Genomic DNA, 20,694 nt, shown 5'->3' with positions numbered 1-20,694 from the left:
CTGCACCAAAGGAAAAAAAACAATACAGACGAAACCTGCAGACGAAACCAGTGAATCACATGTGTCGCCTGTGCAATCAGAGCTCATGAGTCTGTGCATGCATGCACCAGAGCTGCTTGACTATGCAGAGCAGCACAGATGGGTGTGTGGGGGGATGGGTGCTGTCAGCTCACAGATCAAGCTGTGGGTCGGTGGTCCCATTGCTAGTCACCGCACAAGCACGTAGGGCACGTCAGACACGCTCCATGGAGACATACCAGGGCTGGATTTGGTTGTGTTTTGGTTCTCCTGTGATGCTCAGGGATATTCTGTCGCTCTTTGCATGAAGAGAAGTGTGAGAACGGCAGGAAAATAAACTCTGCACATTTTCTGCTGAGAGAGCTGCTTTGGATTGTGTGACACATTTATGGTTATATCATATCAGCTGTGTTTATAGGTTTCAGATAAGTCTGTACTGATGCTGCACATTTACATGCCGGTTCCCTAAATCAACTAGATCAGTTTTTACATTCTTTTGACAACAGTTGTATTTGCTTTTTGTACATTTTCACTGAATTAAACCTACAACCTTGAATTACCAGAACTCAGAAGAGGCCCAACAGGAATTCACCTGGAATTCAATCAAGCTTTCTTGATCTTTGAATATGCTCTTAATTTGTATCACACAAACGGAGGCTCTTTATTGTCTTTGTTTAGTCTTAACTTTGAATCACTTGTTTACCTTTGTTTAACTTGCTTTTGAATTGTGTCTTATTATTTCCTCTTTAACTGTTTCCTATTGTTTGCCTTCAGTGTTTCATTTTTTAACAGTAAAGCACCTTGTAACTGTGCTTTGAAAGGCGCTATATCAAAGTTTATTATTATTATGATTATAATTGGGATTGTTATTAATATTATTATTATTATCATTAACTATCTGCAGTACCTGTTCCAAGCTCTGGAGCTACTTCAGTATTTTTCTGTATTACTTAGAGTACTGCTACTACTTATCTACTTCAAACAGTTCTACAATATACTGTCACTTTTTATTGTCTGTGTGCCAGATGTGTGCAGAACGTAAACAGTCTACACAGTGAAGTTTGTGTTCATCCTACCTGGTTTATCTGCATTGAAGATTGTATTGTCAACGTTTTCATGAAATTAAAATGACTTTGCTCTATTAACTTTTCACGTGTGTGGCTTAGATGAAGAAGTTTGTAAAGATGTATTATCATGTATTGTTATTTTTTCCCTACATTGAAAGATACTGTTTTATTTTCAGATTTAGAAAAACAAGGGTTATAAATAATAAGCATAAAACCATGACGTCGTTGCCTTGTAGGGAAAGAACCAACAACCGTGTCTGTTATTGTTGTGTTTTCACACTAATGGAAATCCAGTCGAGGCGTGACGTCAGAGGCGGGGTGTCCTCCGAGTGGCGGAAGCTCTCGTGCGGCCTCGGGTATTTCCGGACGCGGGGCTCAGTCCCCGCCCCGCTTCATTCCTGCGTTGTTTGGGGACAGTAGGAAGATGGCGGCGGCCCCGCTGTACTGTGTCTGCCGGCAGCCCTACGATGTGAGCCGGTTTATGATCGAGTGCGACATCTGCAAAGACTGGTTCCACGGCAGGTAGGTCGGCGGCGGGGTCCCGGGGCGGCGGAGGCCAGCGGAACCGAGAAACACGCGAGGCTCGGGCGAGAAAGGCGACGGTTCTCCGCGCGGCGCTGCCTGGAAGCTAACTTAGCATGCTAACGCTAGCGGTGGGCGACGGGGGCTTTAAACCGTCCATTGACGCGACTTCACGGGAAGAAAGTGGGGCTGCGCTCACTGAAACAGCCTCACATTTAGAACCGAATCGCTCGAAAACACACAACCTGAACTTAGGCTACACAAATATATCGATATTGATCAAAAGGAAGCACAGAGGAACCAGTTTTTATCCACTAGTACGCGGATCTGCCAGGAGCCGCCGGGCTGTGTCAGTCCGACCCGGCTGATCCAGAGCCCGGGGGGGTCATCGGTTCACTCTCAGGCTGCCGGTTGTCTTTATTGTTATTAATCCCAGTGGAGATGAGTTTAAATGTTGTCTTGGCTTTGATTTAAACCGGTTTAATTTAAACCACTCGACATAAACAACCTCTCCTGTGATCCGCTTCACCAAATCGGGTTATTTAAGGTAATGGCAGCCGGGACCGACCTTTAAACTTTAAACTTATTCCCATTGTCAAAGTTTTATAATTGAATTATCTGTTTGGACACAATCTCTAGATTATTCCTGATATCCATAATAATTAATAATAATAAAAATCTAATATAAGCATATTTCAAGTTGTGTGTAATTTAAGCATTTTAGCTTTTTTTATTTTGTACATTTTTAGTGGTTTGCTTTAGTTAAAAAAGAAAAAGTAGAGAACAAGGTGCTTGTTATGGTTTGGCTTTTGATTGACAGCTTGAGAGATTTAAACCCCCTCCCCTTTAAAACACAGGAGGCACATGGCAGGAGACCCCTAGCGGTGGACAGGGGGGACTCTTTCGAAGAACCACACAGGCACATCTCCTTGAACTGCTTATTGTCTTTATCCTGTTTGTTTATAACCTGATTTATAAGTGGGTCATTGTGGGTGTTATAGAGGTTTTTCTGAGTCATGTTGTTTGTGGGTGGTAGCTGTCAGAACTCTTCCTGGAGGTTGAATCATTGTCTCATGCCATCCTGTTTTGTAATGGCCTGTGTGGTGTGAGATTTCAGTCACGATTTTTTGTCGTAACCGCTGATGTTGGCTTTGTTTTGGTGTCACTGTCACTCTGAACTCTTTTTGGGTGATAGCGTGACCTAGATAGTAGTGGAAGTTGTACTTGAGATTGCTTGATCAGTGTTCAATCTCTGTATCGTATTGAGCAAGACAGAGAGCTGCTGGAATGCTTGTGTTGAAAGATTGATGATGATGATGATGATGATGAAAGGATAGAGAAAGTATTGTGTTGTTGTCAAATCATTGTCAGTGTGTCAGACTTGGGTAACCAGTAAAACCAGGCTTCATCAACTGTGACTTCTAATAAACGTAGACGTAAAGACCCCGAGTCTAAAAGCTGTCATAGATGAAAGTTTCATTTTCCCTCGTTCTTCCCTCCGCTGAGTCTGCCTGTGTGGGCGAGTCTCCACGGCAACTGTTTATGAATACAATAACCTTCTTCTTTTTTTTTTGCTTGTGTGGAAATGACGGAAGCCATTGCGTAACCGCAGTAAGCACGCGGCCAGAAAACAGGCTGCCCAGAATTTGTGGCGTACGACAGCCAAAAAGGATGGGCTGGCTGTGTGTCATGTGCCAGCAAGGAAAGGAACAAACGCCGGAGCTTCCCCCCCATTGATGACTAATAAGCAGAGACACACATACGCAGAGCGAGTGCTCCAAAAACAGCCACATTTCCAGCCTCTTTCCCACGAGGCGGGCCAGAAGGGAAAGGGGTATTCTCTGGCTGGAGATGGTGGTACGCCGACACAGTGGAAATGAGAGGAGCTCAGCCTCCTCGTGCCTGGTTTTGTGTGTGTGTGTGTGTGTGTGTGTGTGTGTCTCTGCTAGTGGGATTGTTGTTTGTGTGGGGGGCGTTTGTCTCGCTGTCTGGAGAATGTCCTGCTTTCCATCACTTATATCTCTCAGCATCTGTGTACACAATACAGCCAGGGACTTTTAATGGTTGGAGCACCGGGGCAATCAGGGCAATGTGGTTCCTCTGCAGCGGACTAGTGATCAGTGAGGTAACCGGAAACAGAAACGTATATTTGTCTTGATAAGCTCCTTGCAAATGTACTTTGTATAGAGTCCATTATTGACACACATCAACCATCCACTATGGCTTTATTGCTATACCAATACAGAGATATTTCCTGGCTCCATCTGGGATAAGGGAAGATAATTTGTGTTGTTGATATAGATTTGAGATGCAGTAGCAGACGGGCTGCAGTAGTTTATAGTAGATTGTACACTATCATTGGATAAGTCACTGTTATAAACTCCGTGACAGTAATGAAGTTGTGGTCACATTAAATTGTTGTCATAAGCAGTAATTCCCAATATTTCTGCCCCGTGTCGTGTCAAAAAAGAGGAAATGCCTACTGTGTGTCCCTTCACAGATTGATATGCCTGAGATGACATTTTGTTTCACCATGTTTGATAATTGTTTGTAATGTTAATGTTTTAAAGTACCTGCTTTTCTTTTTCCGTCTATTTTATTTTTAGCCCCTCAGGTATCTCCCTTAAAAGACTCAACAAGAGCCCTTTACTAGAGCTTGTGGTTTACATCACAACTGCTAGTTTGAACTCTTCTATTTACCATTTAGAGCCTCACATAATTACAAGACCTACTTCTGTAAATTGTTTGTTTGCCTTGTTTCCAAGATGCCTCTTTATGTCAACGCTGTGGATGTCGGATTAGCTTGGAAGTCCTCACCGGGTCAAGTCGGATCACAGTGTTTACCCCAGTTTAGGTGTCAGGCGCTGTGGCCGTTCCCATTGTCTGATTTTGGTGCGGGTGGAGGGGGTGATGATAAACCAGCAGGGGCGCGATGGGACATAGGAAATGATTGATGGCAGCTCCAGCGAGCCAAGTTCAATGCACAATCCGTCAATGTCTCGCAGAGTGTGAGCACACCAAAGAGAGATGGATATCCTCGACAGAGTGCCTTTTTAGTGTTTGTGTTAAATGGATGGATGAGTGGAAGAATCCTCTTTTTTTTGTCCACGAGGAGACGATTCGGGTCCTGTCTATTTAGATGTCTGATAAGTGAATTAGACCAAGTAAAGAGCGGCCTCATAGCTCCTGTTAAAAGCTATGTTTACATTCATTAGTACATGTGTCCCTGGGGGGGGGCAGGGAAACCGCATTACTTTTAGCTTGATCAATGTTGATTAGGGGTCAAGAGCCTTGTGTATTGATTACCAGTCAGTGTGAATTATGATATTAAAGCCATACATTATGCCTTACAGTTCATTTAGTTTATAAATCTCTATTTATGGCATTCCTTTTAATGTGGGAGTAGATTTAACTCTGTCATATCACATTCAGCTCAATGAACGTCTGTCTAAAATATACAATGTGCAGCTCAGTGTTGCTGCAAGTAAGAAGTGACTTACTTGTCTTATTATCTTCACAGTAACGTATTTGTTATTAATGCCTCCTGACAAGCATAGAGAGCAGATTTTATCCTCAGATCTGTCTGTCTTTGTGACTTTATTGGCTGATGTATTCAAGCAGCAGACAGTCACAAGACTGATGACTTTGTAGGTTTTGCAGGGGCACTGGGGGCCTTGAGAGAACCATGTTGAAGACATGTGTGAAAGCAAAGCGCTCGGCGCCGGGAGCCTCAAGTCAACCCAACCTGCACCCAAAACAATTAAGTAGTTAAAACTCCCTGGGGCTCCCTGACGCCCCATAAACAACAAAGTAATCCTCTTTTGTTGTTTACCATCTGACTACAGAGACATTCTACGGTCTCTTTCAAGCTCGAACCACTGCAAAGATGTTAGGTCGCACATGTGCTAAGTCGCTACAAAGATTTAACCAGTAAGGCTAAAAATGACAGATCCCTATCCATCTGTCAGGGCTCAGTGGCTCTTACGGTTGTCCAGGTCCAGCACTGTTTATGTAAGCTTTGGCTGAGTGCATTAGGTGCAGGGCTGGAGGAGTCCGGTTCTCCTCCGGGGTAGATAAAGATAGCCAGGTGTGTTTAACTGCCCTCATCTCCTCTCTATCTCTACCACCCATCCATTAGAGATCTGCCAGCTCCCTAATGTAGGCGTGTCGGCGCCCCATGCGGAGCGGTTATTTAGAGCTTAAAATAATGGCAATGCCCGCCTCCAGCCTTTGTGTTTCTGCACTGATCATGGAGGACAATGAACCCCTCATAGTGCACGGACTAATGAATAAGCTCCCTCAGTCACACAGGAAGGAGGCCCTTGATGGGAGGAAGTGGAGGGGAGAGGGGCTGTTGATGGCCGGGGCTTTAGCCAAGCACACACGTCTCGTTCAGGAAGGGATGTTATGCCTGGTAATCTGCTGCGGTGCCATCACAGAATAACTCCAGTCTGAATATGGCGAGGCTCAGTCTTTTTTATCTTCGGGTTACGTCGACTGTTCTTTCTGTCGTTGTCATACAGTGATAGCACAATCTCATTGAGTATTACATTGACGCCCTTTCAGTTGCTTTAAATCTGATCCCAGTCGTTTTTCAAGCCAGTGAAGTTCTCAGTTTGAGAGCTGTTTGCACAATCACCAGCTCTGCAATGATGCAATACACCATCTAGCACGTGCAAGGCAGGAAATACTTGGCCCGCTTTTCCTTTTCATCTGAGTCTCCCCCTCTGTTTTGCATTTGCAGTCTCAAGTCCACACAGTTTCACAGGCCCTGTTAAGCAGTGATCATTACAGGTGACATGCAGCTGAGTCAGGCCAGCGCATGTGGCACAGTGCCCTGATTTCCCACTGTGGCGCTGCATAAAAGAAAAATACCATGTGAGACGAGGACAACCAGGTCACCTCAGCTGAACACGCACCGCTCTCGCTGTTCTTGACCATCCGGCGGCACAGAGCTGTGACTCATGCTTTCCCTCCAGCCGACAGCCACATGTTTGAACCAGGATTCCTGATACATGAGCTCGGCCCGATACTACAGCCAAGCCCTGTGCAGTGTTATTGTTGGTCATCTCCTTGCTCACGTGCTGGAGCAGGGGTGCTGCTTTTTTCACTGCCTTTTTCACTGTGGACGTTGCAGGGTAAATGAGTGTAAAGGAAACCGGTGATAGATAAATGTGCCTTCTTGAGGCTAAAACCTAAAACAAAAATCCTATCAGTTGCTCAACTGATGCAAAACCTCCTAATGTATTTGTTTAGAAGGTCACTCAGGGTGATTACAGCAACTACATGCATGTTATGACCCTTTCCCCACAGAAAATGTGTGAAAGATATCGGCTTGTTTGCTTGAGGAGTGACGCTCTTTCTCACAAAATGTGTTTGCGCTGTGCAGCCAGCAAGAACACCAGGTTGTGTGTGTGTGTGTGGTAAACCGTGGCGAGGCTGCTACTGTTGATATCCTGTTAGTGCACCAGGGTGATGGAGTCCAGCATTCACACGAGCTCACCACTTCCTGATGAGTTAATGGCCCTCGGCTTTATTTCCTTTACAGTTTCCTGCAATTCCTTGTAGATCAAAGGTGATAGCACGCTGCGGTCGACTCCAGCCCACTCGCAGGCGAGTTTCACGTTTTTAAAGCGGAGGTTTTATCTGCAAAAAATACATCTTTTATAACTGGGCACTATGCTATTGTTGCTGCCACTCACAAAGTCACCATGTTTGTTATTTTAAAATGGTTTGCATGTTGCAGTTTCTTCCTTGGGGTCATCGCAGTGTTAAAGGTGCTTAGTGGTTTGTTTCTTAATTGGACAGATTACAAACAAGCAGAGGAAGCAGAATAATTAATAACTTTGTCATGTTAGACGCCGAAGTTGTCTAATTTGGAAAGATGTTAGTCTGCTGTCAATGTGCTGTAAACAAGAAAATCAGCCAGAAAGTTTTTAACTGTTTCCAGGTCAACTGGGGACACATGATATATAATCATAGAATACGACGGTTGTACTTAAACAAAAATCCCTTTAAATTACAAACATAATATTTGTCTGTTATGAGGATCCTCTCCGTGTTTCCCTCCACCTCATTTTCCATCATTTAACCACTGAAATGATCTGAGCTGCACGAGCCTCAGTTGCATGCTGCAGTTTTTCTAACTCTAAACATCCCTTGGTGTCTGTCCAGGTTGCTCTGGATCGGGGCTCTGGTATGCTACAGAGGAATGCGTGTGTGCTGGTGCCTGCGGTTTGGCCGTTGCAGGACGGTCGGGGGTAGCAGTGTGAGTGACACTGTCACAGGGAAAAATGCAAGACTGCAACAATCCTCAGTGTCCGTGCAAGCAGTTGGTGTTCAGTTAAAGTTTTGACCTCGTGCTGCATTCAAAGACAAAGGAACAAAACAGGAAATCAAGTTTCCAGGATGATTACCAGGATGATTTCTAGCCCTGCAGTCGTGCTATTTAAGTCGTATAAATAACAACTTTTTCCCTGTTATGTATTTGGAGATTCACACTAATTATCTTAAGCTGCTTTTATGTTGTCGAATCAATTGAATTAGTGTTGATGTTAGGTTTGACTTTGATGTAACTGCGAGCTGTGGTGGCTTTGCAGCAACTTTCTGCCTTGTTCTAAAACATTTGTAGAAAAACCACTTGAAGCAAAGTTCATATTCCAAACCCAAACTGTACTTTGCTGTTTCACTGTGATTGCTGACTTCAAACCTGAAACCCCCAACATCGCCTCTCATGCATGAGGTCTGAGAGTTTGACATAAGCTTTGGTTTGATTCATCTGTGTCAGCCTGACAAAGGACCCCCCCTCGAGTTTTGTCAACACTGCAAATCATCTTTTCTTTTAGAGTTTTGTTATTGATCACTACTTTTACATCGTCCAAGATGTATTTCATCACATTCCCTAAGTTCTCTCAGACGTCTTCTCATTTTACATTTTGTGCTGTAAGTTTTCTAAACGAAAGTGACTCATGAACTAGACATGCAGGATAACTTCTGAATCGTGCTTGAACATGCAATAGCAGGTATATAGCCAATCTTTGGCTGACTTACACTTGACTGATGATCAACGTGGAAAGAATTATCTTTGGTAATAGTTCCTATGTTGCAATGTGAGAGAGATTTTAAGTTCTCACAGTATCAGAAACATTCTTTGTAGCTGTTATCATTACAAACCTCAACCCTGATGTCGTACCCTGCTTTATTAGACCCATGTCCCAGTGTGGGTTTTAATAAACTTCTAAAATCGCTGAAAACTCATAGTCTGTATTTGCAATAAGAGAAAGTGTGAACCTGCTGTAACTCTGTGTCTTTTCTCTGTCTCCAGCTGCGTGCAGGTAGAAGAGCATCATGCCGTGGATATCGATGTTTACCACTGTCCCAACTGTGATGTCGTACACGGACCCTCCCTGAGTGAGTAATGCTTTCTCTCATTAGTGGCACTTCTCTGCTTTTTGTTTGTGGGGTTAGTGAGTCCCTCCCTCCTTCCCCCAGTCCCGACATGCATCTCATTCATCAAACACTGTCCTCTGATTCTCTGCCTTACATTTACATGTCTAACCTTCTTGTCATTCAGTATTTCACCTCCCACCCCCGTCTCCCTGTATGTTGGGGCTGGTCCCAGGGGGAAAAGGTTTTTCTCTGTAGTGATAGTCAAGTCTGAGTTTTTCTAGCGGGGGAGGGGAATGGGTTAACCTCTGAGCGCCAGAGGGCAGACATTAACAGGCTAATTGAATGGCGCTGTAAGCCCTGCACTTTGATAGGACAGGCCCCTCTATCTTCATCTCTCTGCACAGGGGTTCAAGTAGTGAATAAACATCCTCACAAAAAAGTGGCGATGACGTGCATAATGCAGCACTTTGTTGCCTGAAGGGGGCGGTGACATGTGAACCCAAACAACCCCGTGAAACTCTTCTGTCTCTTGTTTTATTGCAGTGAAAAGGCGAAACAACTGGCACAGGCACGATTACACGGAGGCCGACAATGGATCGAAGCCGGTTCAAGCTGGCACCCCAGTGTTCGTCAAGGACCTGCAGAACAGAGCCTTTGCCAGGTAGATATGAATTTGGACACGTGCACTGATACGGCAGCTGTGCTTAAGATCGTCCACATACAACAACAAATCCACCTGATGTCTGTAATGTTTTGAATAATGACATAACAATATTCCATGATATACACTTAAACTATTGCCCAATGTTCTCTTTATATATTTAGAGCTGTTTTCAGACATGCATTGAACTCCAGATATTTTTCTTAAATTTTCCAGAGGGGTTGTATGTGAGAATGAAAATGTACAAGTCAGGGTTCCCACTGAAGTTTTTCCTGACTTCCCCCTAGTAAAAACTCCAGAGAATGTCCTCATGCATTTTAATACCAGGTGTGAAAAGGACAAACTTAGTTGTCTGTCTGTCCACTTGTGATCTGATCTCTGAGGACAGATGTTAAAACCAGGTCCGAACAGGGCCAATGGGACCATGACTCTGACTCTCTCCTAATGAAAACATGTCATGATCTCTTTCCAGTGGTGATGAGATTCTGATGCGGATGAAAGGCGAGCTGGTGACACCCAGGTACCTGGAGAGACACGGCTTCAACTACCCCATCCAGGTCACCGAGATGGGGGGTCTGGGACTCAAACTACCGGCCCCTGCTTTCTCTGTCAAAGACGTGGAGCAGTATGTGGGTAAGGAAATTTCATAAGCCACTTTAATGTTCATCCTCTGGGAAGGATGTGGGCTCTGTGAATGGAAGACACGGCAGCATCGGCCTGCTGGAAAGCCAATAAAAGCTAAGTGGCCATCGCTGAGCAGGCGCCATCTGTGTGTCAATACGAACAGGTTTCCAGGTTCATGGGGTTTCAACCCACTTATCAGGCATCAGACGATGGCTGAATGAGTTCTAAATGAGTGACGGCTAGGCTTTCACTGGCCTCTCCGTGACCACCGCGCTTCCTCACCGAAACAGCTTGCCACTTCCCAGCTCCTGTTACAAGCCCATTACCAAGCCCACCGGTGTTTTTATCATTAAGTTCAGATTACAGACTCCCTCTCTCAGTTTATCTCCCTCTCCCATGCCCTATTGAGCATTAAGCCCAGGCACAGGTGTTGTGACCAGGGACCGAGTGTCTGGTTACGTTTCTTACAGTTGGAAGACAATGGGACTGGAGGAGTGAACGCTGGTGTCCTCTGTGACTCACTCGGGTCTAATGCTGTTGTGTAGTCGGCGCAGTGTGTGGTCGGTTTGATCTAGTGCTGGAACTAATGAACACCGATGGAATACAGCCCGATACAGACACTACTCACATCTTAATCATGGATTTTAATACATCAATATTGAATCCTATAATACGATGATAATAATTGATGAATACAAGTCAAGCATCGTCAAGAACTAGCATGTTGATATTCATTATTAAGTCTTGGATTTATACAGATTTGAACGTGTTTCTATCATAATTATTTTTGAAACGCGTTGCTATATAAACGGATGATTAACAAGGGAAACAATTTCTTAACTGAGCAGTAATTAATGCGTTGAGCGAAGAGTCTAGTTCATTCATATTGACAAAGACGTATTTGCAGCAATTACCTTAATTAATGACCTTTTTAACATGACTGGGTGGTGTAATATATCACAGTGATTGTCCACATCCGGCAGCTCAGAGCCTCTCGAGCTGTGGATTCTCTTGCGTTTATGAAAAGTTTTCTTCTTGCTGTCGTGTTTGTGAAGCTGCTGGTTTTTTTCTCTTTCTCTGTGACCGACTGCCTCGAGTCCAGCTGTTCTCTGTCATCAGACGCTGGCCAGCTGGGCTTCAGGGGTCTCTGTGAGTGCAAGTGCATGCGAGTGTGTGTGTGTGGGAGAGCGAGAGAACATGCAGAGGGGTAATAAAAAAAGGTGTGTGGGAGGGGGTGTTGGGTAAAATACAACAACCAGCTGTCTTGCTCTACACACTGCACCCAGCTCCGACTTCCGGCCCCATGTGTCACCCGAGTGTGATTTGTAGCGTCTCAACCGTTCGCTGTGTTCTCTCTGCCGTCTTTTTTCTTTTCCTCTCTAGCATCTGTTTTTTGTCTCAAACGTGTGTAAACACACCACGTGCACGCTGTTTCATCTCTGCATATATTTCCAAATGTGCATTAAACGCAGCAGACCTCTCACCTCCACCCACTGCACCTCCTCAGGGACCGGTGGCCTGGACAGATTGACAGATTGTCTATGTGGTCTCTCAGTACGACCCCCCCCTCCCCACCTCCCCGCTCTGCCATATTGGTGCCAGTTTACCTCAGGGCTTGATCTGTGAAAGCACATGGAGATGCCAGGAGGCCGCTGACCCCAGTGAACCCCACACCCACTGATGTGTTTCATCCACTAACCCTAACCCACTGTCACTGACTACAGAACCTCTCCATCTGATATCTCCCGTCTAGGCACCGACAAAATCATCGATGTGATAGATGTGGCTCGGCAGGCGGACAGCAAGATGAAGCTCAGCGAGTTCATCAAGTATTTCACCAAGTCCCAGCGACTCAAGGTGCTCAACCTCATCAGCCTGGAGTTCTCTGACACTAAGTAAGTTATCCTGTGTTTTATTCCCTCTGCCCAGTATCTTCACTAAAACACAGTTTCCTAATAAACAACAACAGTACAAGTCAGTTATGAAAATGATAATAAATTCAGCAATATGATCCAGTTATACACCTGCTACATACTAAAGGAGTTTCAAAATCTGATCCGATTTTTAAAATGTGGGAGACCTCAGAAATAACGACAGATGAAACAGATTGTCAATCTTTAAATTGTGAGACAAACACTAGACGATCTACAACTTTGTTTGTTTTTCTAAAGTTCACCTGGAGATGCCACTATGATTGATAACTTTCAACTCAACCTTCTAAACCTTTCTCTTTCTGCAGGATGTCTGAGTTGGTGGAGGTTCCCGACGTGGCTCAGAAAATGTCCTGGGTTGAGAACTACTGGCCGGACGACTCCTTTTTCCCCAAGCCCTTTGTCCAGAAGTACTGCCTTATGGGGGTCAAGGACAGCTACACAGATTTCCACATAGACTTCGGAGGCACCTCCGTCTGGTACCATGTTCTCTGGGTGAGTGTGAGCTTTGCCTGTTGTTAAATCAAAGGGTGAGTTGCCCTCACATTAGTCAAGCCCAGTGAGTTACTGTGGTATATAGGGTGGGCAGTCACAGCTGATTGGCCAGCACAAGCTGAAAGGTCACCTCGCTTCTCACATCATGAAGCTCCGCTGTTTCAATCCTCATGATCTCACTGTCTAGTCCAGAAACTGCAGCAGACATGAGTTTCAGATGGGATGTGGGTGTTAAGAACAGCGGGCATCATCACAGCTGCCACGCTCAAACGCACAACATCGTGTGTGTGTGTCATCCTCCTCGTCTGTTCTTCAGGGTGAAAAGATCTTCTACTTGATCAAGCCCACTCTTGCCAACCTTGCACTATATGAGGCATGGAGCTCCTCGCCCAATCAGAGTGAAGTGTTCTTTGGGGACAAAGTGGAGAAGTGCTACAAGTGCGTCGTAACCCAAGGAACCACCCTGCTCATCCCTACAGGTCTGTAATCATCTTTTATGCCTGCGTGAAGTGTCTTACATGTAATAAGTTTACTTCTAGGATTGGCCCCTGAACAATTAGCTCTAAGCAGATTGATTTAATTTTCCTTTAAACTCATGCTAAGATCACATATAGGATGATAAAGTAATTCAACCTTTCACAAGGCAAATACACCAGCGTGAGCTTTAACTGAACCAGGTCTTATGTAAAAGTAACCTTGAGAGTCTTGTATAATACTTAGTGGTGTCCGTGCACAATAAATTTCACACACTGGGACAAACAGCTATTTGCGTCGCCAGTGTTGTCTGCATTTGTTTGTCTTTTCACATACGTTCAAGCGTTAAAATAATTGTTTCCCATGACTCCTGCCAGGAAAATACAGGCTTCCTGAAAGACCTCTATCATTTTCAGGGGAAAATAACAGAGAGAGGGATTTTCTCTCTGAGCGACAACCCAAACATCTCTTGATGATCATAATTACGATGGAAAAGTGAAGAGAAATAGAGCTTGTGTTTAATACGATGAAAGAGGCAATGATGCTGTAGATGACAGCTTCCTCCTGCACGTGACTTCACAATCTCACTTCTCTTTTACTTAGGTTATGTTATTGTTGTTGATAAGCAGTTGTGTTCAGACCCTAAGTCTCACATGAAGAACACAAGCAGAAGATTGTTCAGGAGGACAGGACATGATGTGTAAATTCAGCTGCGGGAATCACGTGTTTCTGTTTGTACAGCACATCGACACTGATGTCGACCTTTATCACCAAAAGTGCTCGAATCCCATTGTCTTTCCAAGTTGGATTATTTGTCGTAAACTTGTGTCCAAAGCTAGAAACGTTAGAAACTTCTTCAACTTTCTTACCAGACATTTTCTGGACATTTTACTAAGGAGTGGCAGCCGAGGTTCAGCAAAAAGTCCGGAGCAACTCACTCTGCCATTTTTGTTTTGTGAGAAAACTGTTGGGACTTCTGTGCTGTGTCTGAAAGTGGCTGAGCAGAATATGACGTGCTTTCATTCATAGAAGTGAAGTGAACACGTCCGTAGCCATACGATTGTTCATCCGTCAGCCTCTCAATGGTCTTTTTTTTTTAAGCCGATGGAGTTCCTTCACTCCCCCCCCTCTCACCGCTCCCAGAAAAAGACAAAGCTCAGTTCAGCCCGTCAACTGCTGGACGTCCTCAACCAGTCTTCCAACCAGCGCTTCTCAGCAGGTTCGAAGCAGCATTGTAAAAGAGCGTTTTGGGCAGAGAGGGTGCGGAGAGGTGGGAATTAAGTGGGGGTCAGAGAGCACAGTCAACCGGTGCATTATCAGGCCTGTCTATCAGCCTTACACCGACCCCTCCCCGACACACACTCGGTTCTCTCGCTCTGTGTTGGATAAAGAACCATGTTTATCTGAGTTATTTTAATAGATTGCATTATCTCTTAGTCCGACAGTGGGAGGAGAAGAAATTTGTTTTTGTACGTACACATCAGGGTTCATCTTCAGACATGATAAATAAACAGATTCTGCCTGGTGAAGTTTTATGGTGATTTTTGTTTTTGCTGATATCTCTTAATTATTGTGTTAGTGTAGACTCTGTGTTAACCTCTGTGCTCTGGCTCCCCCTGCAGGCTGGATCCATGCTGTTCTCACCTCTCAGGATTGCATGGCGTTTGGAGGGAACTTCCTTCATAACCTCAATATTGGCATGCAGCTCAGGTGACCACCTCAGAAGACACTGCTTTACCTCGATTTCTGTTTGAATGCAGACGCTCTTGTGTCTGTTGCTTTTTCACTGAACTCTTTTTCGCCTCATGTGCTCGTTCGTAGGTGTTATGAAATGGAGCGTCGTCTGAAAACGCCAGACCTCTTTAAGTTTCCGTACTTTGAGGCCATCTGTTGGTACGTGGCCAAGAACCTGCTGGAAATGCTCAAAGGTGAGAGATAGATGTTTGTGAAACAGCACAATGATGGATGTTAAATAAAATGTAAATGTTTTATATTTCAGTTACACATTTAAAAACAGAGACAACTTAAATCAATAATGACTGGAATCCCAATATTGTGATGGCTTAAGTGGAAATAAAATAATATTTATCATCATGGAAATAACATTTTCTTATGATTTAGATTTTCTGTCTTTAAATTCTGTTTATTCTGAGTTTCACCAAAATGTTATTTTTTTCTCAGAGCTCCGTGAGGACAACTGTCCACCATCAACCTACCTGGTGGAGGGAGTCAAGGCTTTAATCAGTGCACTGAAGACCTGGTTGAAAAGAGAGGTGAGAGTCGGCCCCAGTGTTCTCAGAGGTCATTTCTTTATTTCCTGCTTTTCCGCCGCCACAGTTCAGGTGGCTGTGAAAACACTCCAGCTGAGTTCCAGCAGGAGACATCACCTCTGTGTGTTCTTTATCTTCTGGATGACAAACTTCTCTCTGTTCACTTCTCTCTGTTTTCAGGAGACTGAACCCACCAGTGAGGTACCGGATAATATCAGGCCCAACCATCTCATTAAAGAGCTGACCAAGGAAATCCGCTACTTGGAGGTAGAGTTTGACCTTTGAACTTCATTTTGACATTGTGAACGGATGCATTGATGCTGGTTTTAAATATCTATAAACTGTTATTGGTGACAGAAAGCTGAAGCTGTAACATGATTTTAATATCTAATATATTTTCACCCAAGTGATATATTCCAACAATTTCGGGGGAGTCAGTGTTCAGGCTCTTTATCATGTCGAGATATTTTAGCTCTTTGGAAAAACGTTTTCTACAGATCGTCCTTTAGTTTCAGTGTCAAATTAATAAAACCAAACAAAACTCGAATGACCTTCAGTTCTATCCTTCATGTTTTAAAAGAAATTAAAAGTATTGCTTCAAATGAACCACGACTTTACACTCGTTTAAAAGGTTTCCTATTGTCAGGCACCTCATTAAAGCACCAACCTCGGCAGACACTTGACTTCATGAATGTGTTTTGAAATCTCCTCTACAGGAGGAACCAGTCAGTGTTAGCAAGCCAGTGAAATCTCAGGGAAGCGGGTGCGGTCTAGCATCTGGATCGAACGCCTGCCCGGCCACTCGGTCCACGCTGGAGAAGCTGAGCCAGGCGCGGCGGGCGAGGCGAGCTGCCAGGCGGCTGAGGGAGCAGCAGCGGCAGGCGCCCAAGGTGCCCTCCAACCTGGACATCTTAGAGCAGCACACCAGGGAGGTGCTGAGGAGGCTGGAGGTGGGGCCGCTCGATGAGGTGAGGACAACAGGAAGCTACAGAAAAGTAGCGCCGTGTAAATGGTGAAGGGGTTTGGTTCTCTGACTGACTCTGGTGTGAACTCCTCAGGATCCAGCGTTCTGTGCCAAGGTTCATGGGAAGCTCAACAAAGTGTCGACTGCATCGGCCATTGCTGCTGCTGCGGAGTCTTTAGAGGACAACCACCTCCGGCTGATGCTGGTCAACGGCAGAATCATCAGGTGAGAGCTCAGTTCTCTGTGGTCAACACAGCAGCGTTTGATCCACTGAGTCATGAAGGCTCAGTGGTCATGTGCAGTTTGTTTGTAGCAGAAATTAATGCAGAAAAATGGAAAGTCTTATCTGCGCATTAACACAAAAACATTTTTTGTCAAACTTAAAGCCAAAACAAATTAAAAAATCCAGGCAACAGACTAAAACCACATTCAATAAGATAATGTAAATAACAACAGAAACTAGTGTTGGGCTAAAACAAAAATGTTCTAATATTTATGATCCTGTGTGTGATATGAATAAAATGACCTCACGTCAACAACAACCTTAAACAACAATGTGAATTAATGTTTAGGGGACATTAAGCTTTGTTTTCCACCACAGGAATTAAATGCTGTCAGGTTCCAAAATGTGTTTGTCCTACAAAAGAGATTTCTGATTTTATATTTCCACTTTTATTTCATTTGGAAAACACTTTGTGCTTCAGCTTGAAAAGTACTATACGAATAACGTGTATTATTATATATTAATTAGGAACTTTTTCAGGAACTCTACTCTTCCACTGTAGTGACCAGAGTCGATATTAAGCTCCAGGGAACTTTTTGGCTCCCAAAAAGTAACGGCTGCATTGAATAAATGTTTATACAAACCATAAATGATGAATATCAGAAAGTTCAGTTTTCTGATTGATTGAAATAAAACACATTTAGCTGGAAAACAAACTCGTTGATTTGTTTTAGCAGAGATATGAGGCGACCAGGCAGCAGCCCGGTGAAGACGGAGGGTGAACGGTCATCTCTTGGCCAGTGTCCACCAAAGAGTTGTGTGGATGTGAAGTCGGAGTGGACGCAGGACGACCAAGAGCAGCACAGCACGGTCGACAGGCCCTCACTCCTCGGTGAGTCATCGCTTCTGAAAACCCTCGTTTAGCAGAAACCACGTGAAGTTACTGTCAGGAGCTTGATGGTGTGTTGTTGTGTTTTTCAGCGGGTCTGGAGCGGGTGAAGACTGAACTCAGGGAAGAAGTCTCAGGAGACTCGAGTGTTTCAGATGTGGAGTCAGACAGTGACTCTCCCACAGAGGTGAATGATGAGCAGGAGTTTATATATCACACTTTGTGAGAGGACAGAGAATCACAGTCAATACTGAGCTGACTAACAGCTCTGGGCGCTGAACAGTGAACTAAACAAGCTTCAGGTCAAACATGTTAAAATGTTTTGCTTGTATTTTGTTGTCTAAATCCTCGTCTTGCTTTGCCAATGCAGCGTAAAGCATCGTCGTCGTCGTCGTCATCATCGTCATCGTCGTCCTCGTCTGATGAGGATTCAGAGAGCTCCCAGGAGGAGGAAGAGGAGGAGACGGGCTCATCGCAGCAGAAAGGCTCAGGGCACGTCATAGAGCTGGACCCGTCAGGCCACAAACTCAGGCACAAACACAAACCACTCAAACGGTGAGAAACACATGCAAAGATGTAGAAAATGTTCCCATCGGGCACCTGTCAAATCTTGAACATGTATTAAATAAGAGTCTGTGATGTCTTCGTCCTGCAGAGACCGTCCTACCTCACCCAGCACAGAAGAGGCCATTCAAGGGATGCTGTCCATGGCTGGCCTGCTGTGCTCCCCCAAGCCGGAGAAGGGGGCCTCGTCCCAGGAGCCCTGGTGGTCCAGCCCGAGCCAGTGCTCGCGGATGGAGCAGAGGGAGCCGGGGCAGCACCAGCGCCTCCTGCAGGGGGACAAGAGCCCGATGGACAGCCAGGGCAACAGCAGCAGCGAGGCCTGGGACAATCAGGGGCTCCCCAGCCCCCTCAGTCGAAGCCACACCACCAGTCCAGAGACGGACTTCCAGTACTGTGACCCCTCCATGTCTCCTCCGCTGCACCCTTCCAAGAGACACGCCCCAAACCCCCCACCAATCAGCAATCAGGCCACGAAAGGTTTTTAACGTTTTCTTTTTCCTTTTTATCAGCAAAAAATGTTGAAATATGAAAACATGACACATTTATGAAAGAGGAAAGTTTCAGCTGAAAGCAATACTGGGAATCTTTTACTGAGCAACAGCGCCCTCTGCTGCCACAGTGGTTTTCATGTAGAGAAAACACAAAGTCTACCAATGTCCCATTTACTTAAGGGAAACATCACTGAACAGGGAATATTACCCATAATCCCCAGCTTCCTGAACCAGAACTGTAACAAATAAACCAAACTCTGTTCAGAATTCTTCACATTTTTAAAGTTTCCTGCTGAACATTGGAGATAAACTCTGACTTCTAGGTCTTTAAACCATCATCAACTCATTTTAATGAAGCTGCCGGTTAAATGAGTGTTGATTTGAACATCCGAGCAGGATCCCAGGTCTGTGACGCAGCCACGTTCACATCTTAACTCTGTTCATCTTCTCTTGTAATAAAATCTATCTCCTCTGGTTTGTCTTTTCCAGGCAAGCGGCCCAAAAAAGGAATGGCCACAGCCAAGCAGAGACTGGGAAAGATCCTGAAACTCAGCAGACACAGTCGTGTGTTTGTGTAGAAGTTCAGAAACAACACAGGTGAAAGAATGAAAGAAGAAGCTGGGGATTGTATTCTCCACGGAAAAACAAAAAAGAACCATTTGTGTATTTGTTACTGGACACTTTTGTGCTGTAGAAGACATGAGGGGGGAGGGGGCTCAGCGCCTGGAGTTCACCATGACTCCGCGTAAAAAAATTTAAAAAAACGAACTCACTGTGCATGCTTAGGAGACAGGGTATTGGATCTGAAACAAGCGAGTGCACGACGTCACTACAAGCACACTAAGAACAAAACAGACACGAGGAGCGAGCATGTTGTGACATTTTCTGCTGCAGGGAAGAAAAAAAAAAAAACCCGACGGACTGAAGCTCCCGGGGGCATTAAGGACTAAAGTCGACCACACGAAGCGACTAAAAGACATTCGCCGACACATCTACTGCTTCCGATGCCAAGATCCATCCGCATCACGTTTGCTAGAACACACCCCCTCTCCGGAGAACCCCCGCCACTTGCTTTGTCAGCGAACAGGACGATGGAGCCGCAGGTGAAATAATGGCAGAGCTTCTTCTTTTGTTTTCGCTCTGCGGGGAAAACGAGGTGCTTAAAGAGGAGGAGGAGGTGAACTGAAATTTAAAAATGGTGCTTATTTGTTTGTACTTTTTCTCCACTCATGCTCGTCCCTTCCTGCCCTCACCCGCCTCCCCCTGACCCTCCCCCCTCCCCCGTCTCCACTTTTTATCTCAATCACACCAGCAATAATGACGTAGAGGAGGAAGGTGAGAGTGAGAGGCAGCATGTCGGCTGCGCACTTCCCTGTTTGGAAAAAGAAAATGGGTGCATTACAAACATTCTCTCAGACCTGCACTGTCTCTGTTCATTCATTAGAAGGGAGTCTCGTCTTTCTGGGTAATTATTAAGGGAAGTTGCGCCGAGTGCTGCCTCCTAGTGAAATAGTTTTGAATAGGAATTACGAGTCGTTCGACAGAAAAGCGACTCGCATGTTATCCTGCTTAATTTATTTCTTGTTTTATCTGTGATGTTTTTTTTTAAACGTGTTATTTTTATGGAATTCTGAATGATGTATTTATTAATTGAAAGAGATGATTTTATTTTATTTTGACCCTGAAACTTCGGCTTATTCCGAGGTTTCTTTTTTCTTAACTTTTCTTTTTTTATCTTTAACTTTTTTGTAAATGTGGATGTTTTTAGAGTTCATGTGATCATCTGTCGAGTAGCAGTTTACATACAGAATCTTTTCTATCACCTTTCTATCATCACAACTCTTTCTTTTCTTCTTCCCCCCCGCTGCCCGGTCGAGTAGATCCTGTGTTGATTCTCGTCTCTTCTGGTTTTGGGGGCGATGTGCGAATATAGACAAGTTTTTTGGTTGAGAACATCGACACCTGAGCTTTTTCCAACTAGTGCCACTTATCATTTAGCAAAAAAAACAAAAACAAAGGAGTATTCTGAGCCACTGTGGTCGATCCAAAGTAGTTGATGTATTCAGAAGTGAAACTTTGAGGAACTTCAACAGGATGCGTGAGGTTTTTTAT

General features: G+C 44.6%; 1 protein-coding gene across 2 annotated transcripts; it reads left to right on the top strand.

The window, feature by feature from the left end:
- Nucleotides 1-1,489: 1,489 nt before the first annotated feature.
- kdm7aa (lysine (K)-specific demethylase 7Aa) lies at nt 1,490-19,961 on the top strand. Of its 2 annotated transcripts, none has more exons than XM_035147399.2 (18): nt 1,490-1,607; nt 8,932-9,017; nt 9,540-9,657; nt 10,130-10,290; nt 12,035-12,176; nt 12,521-12,707; nt 13,024-13,186; nt 14,804-14,891; nt 15,003-15,109; nt 15,363-15,454; nt 15,632-15,718; nt 16,168-16,419; nt 16,510-16,640; nt 17,376-17,530; nt 17,620-17,714; nt 17,898-18,082; nt 18,183-18,568; nt 19,072-19,961. In XM_035147399.2, exons 1-18 carry the CDS (start codon nt 1,510-1,512, stop codon nt 19,158-19,160), a joined length of 2,622 nt encoding a protein of 873 aa, XP_035003290.1. In that variant the 5' UTR covers nt 1,490-1,509; the 3' UTR covers nt 19,161-19,961. The 2 variants fall into 2 exon arrangements, with proteins under 2 accessions (XP_035003290.1, XP_035003289.1); XM_035147398.2 differs by having other exon boundaries at nt 17,373-17,530.
- Nucleotides 19,962-20,694: the final 733 nt, after the last annotated feature.

The sequence above is a fragment of the Hippoglossus stenolepis genome, chromosome 22 (genome assembly GCF_022539355.2).
Source record: "Hippoglossus stenolepis isolate QCI-W04-F060 chromosome 22, HSTE1.2, whole genome shotgun sequence".
Classification (NCBI taxonomy): Eukaryota; Metazoa; Chordata; class Actinopteri; order Pleuronectiformes; family Pleuronectidae; genus Hippoglossus; species Hippoglossus stenolepis.
This window is presented reverse-complemented; position numbering and strand designations above follow the sequence as displayed.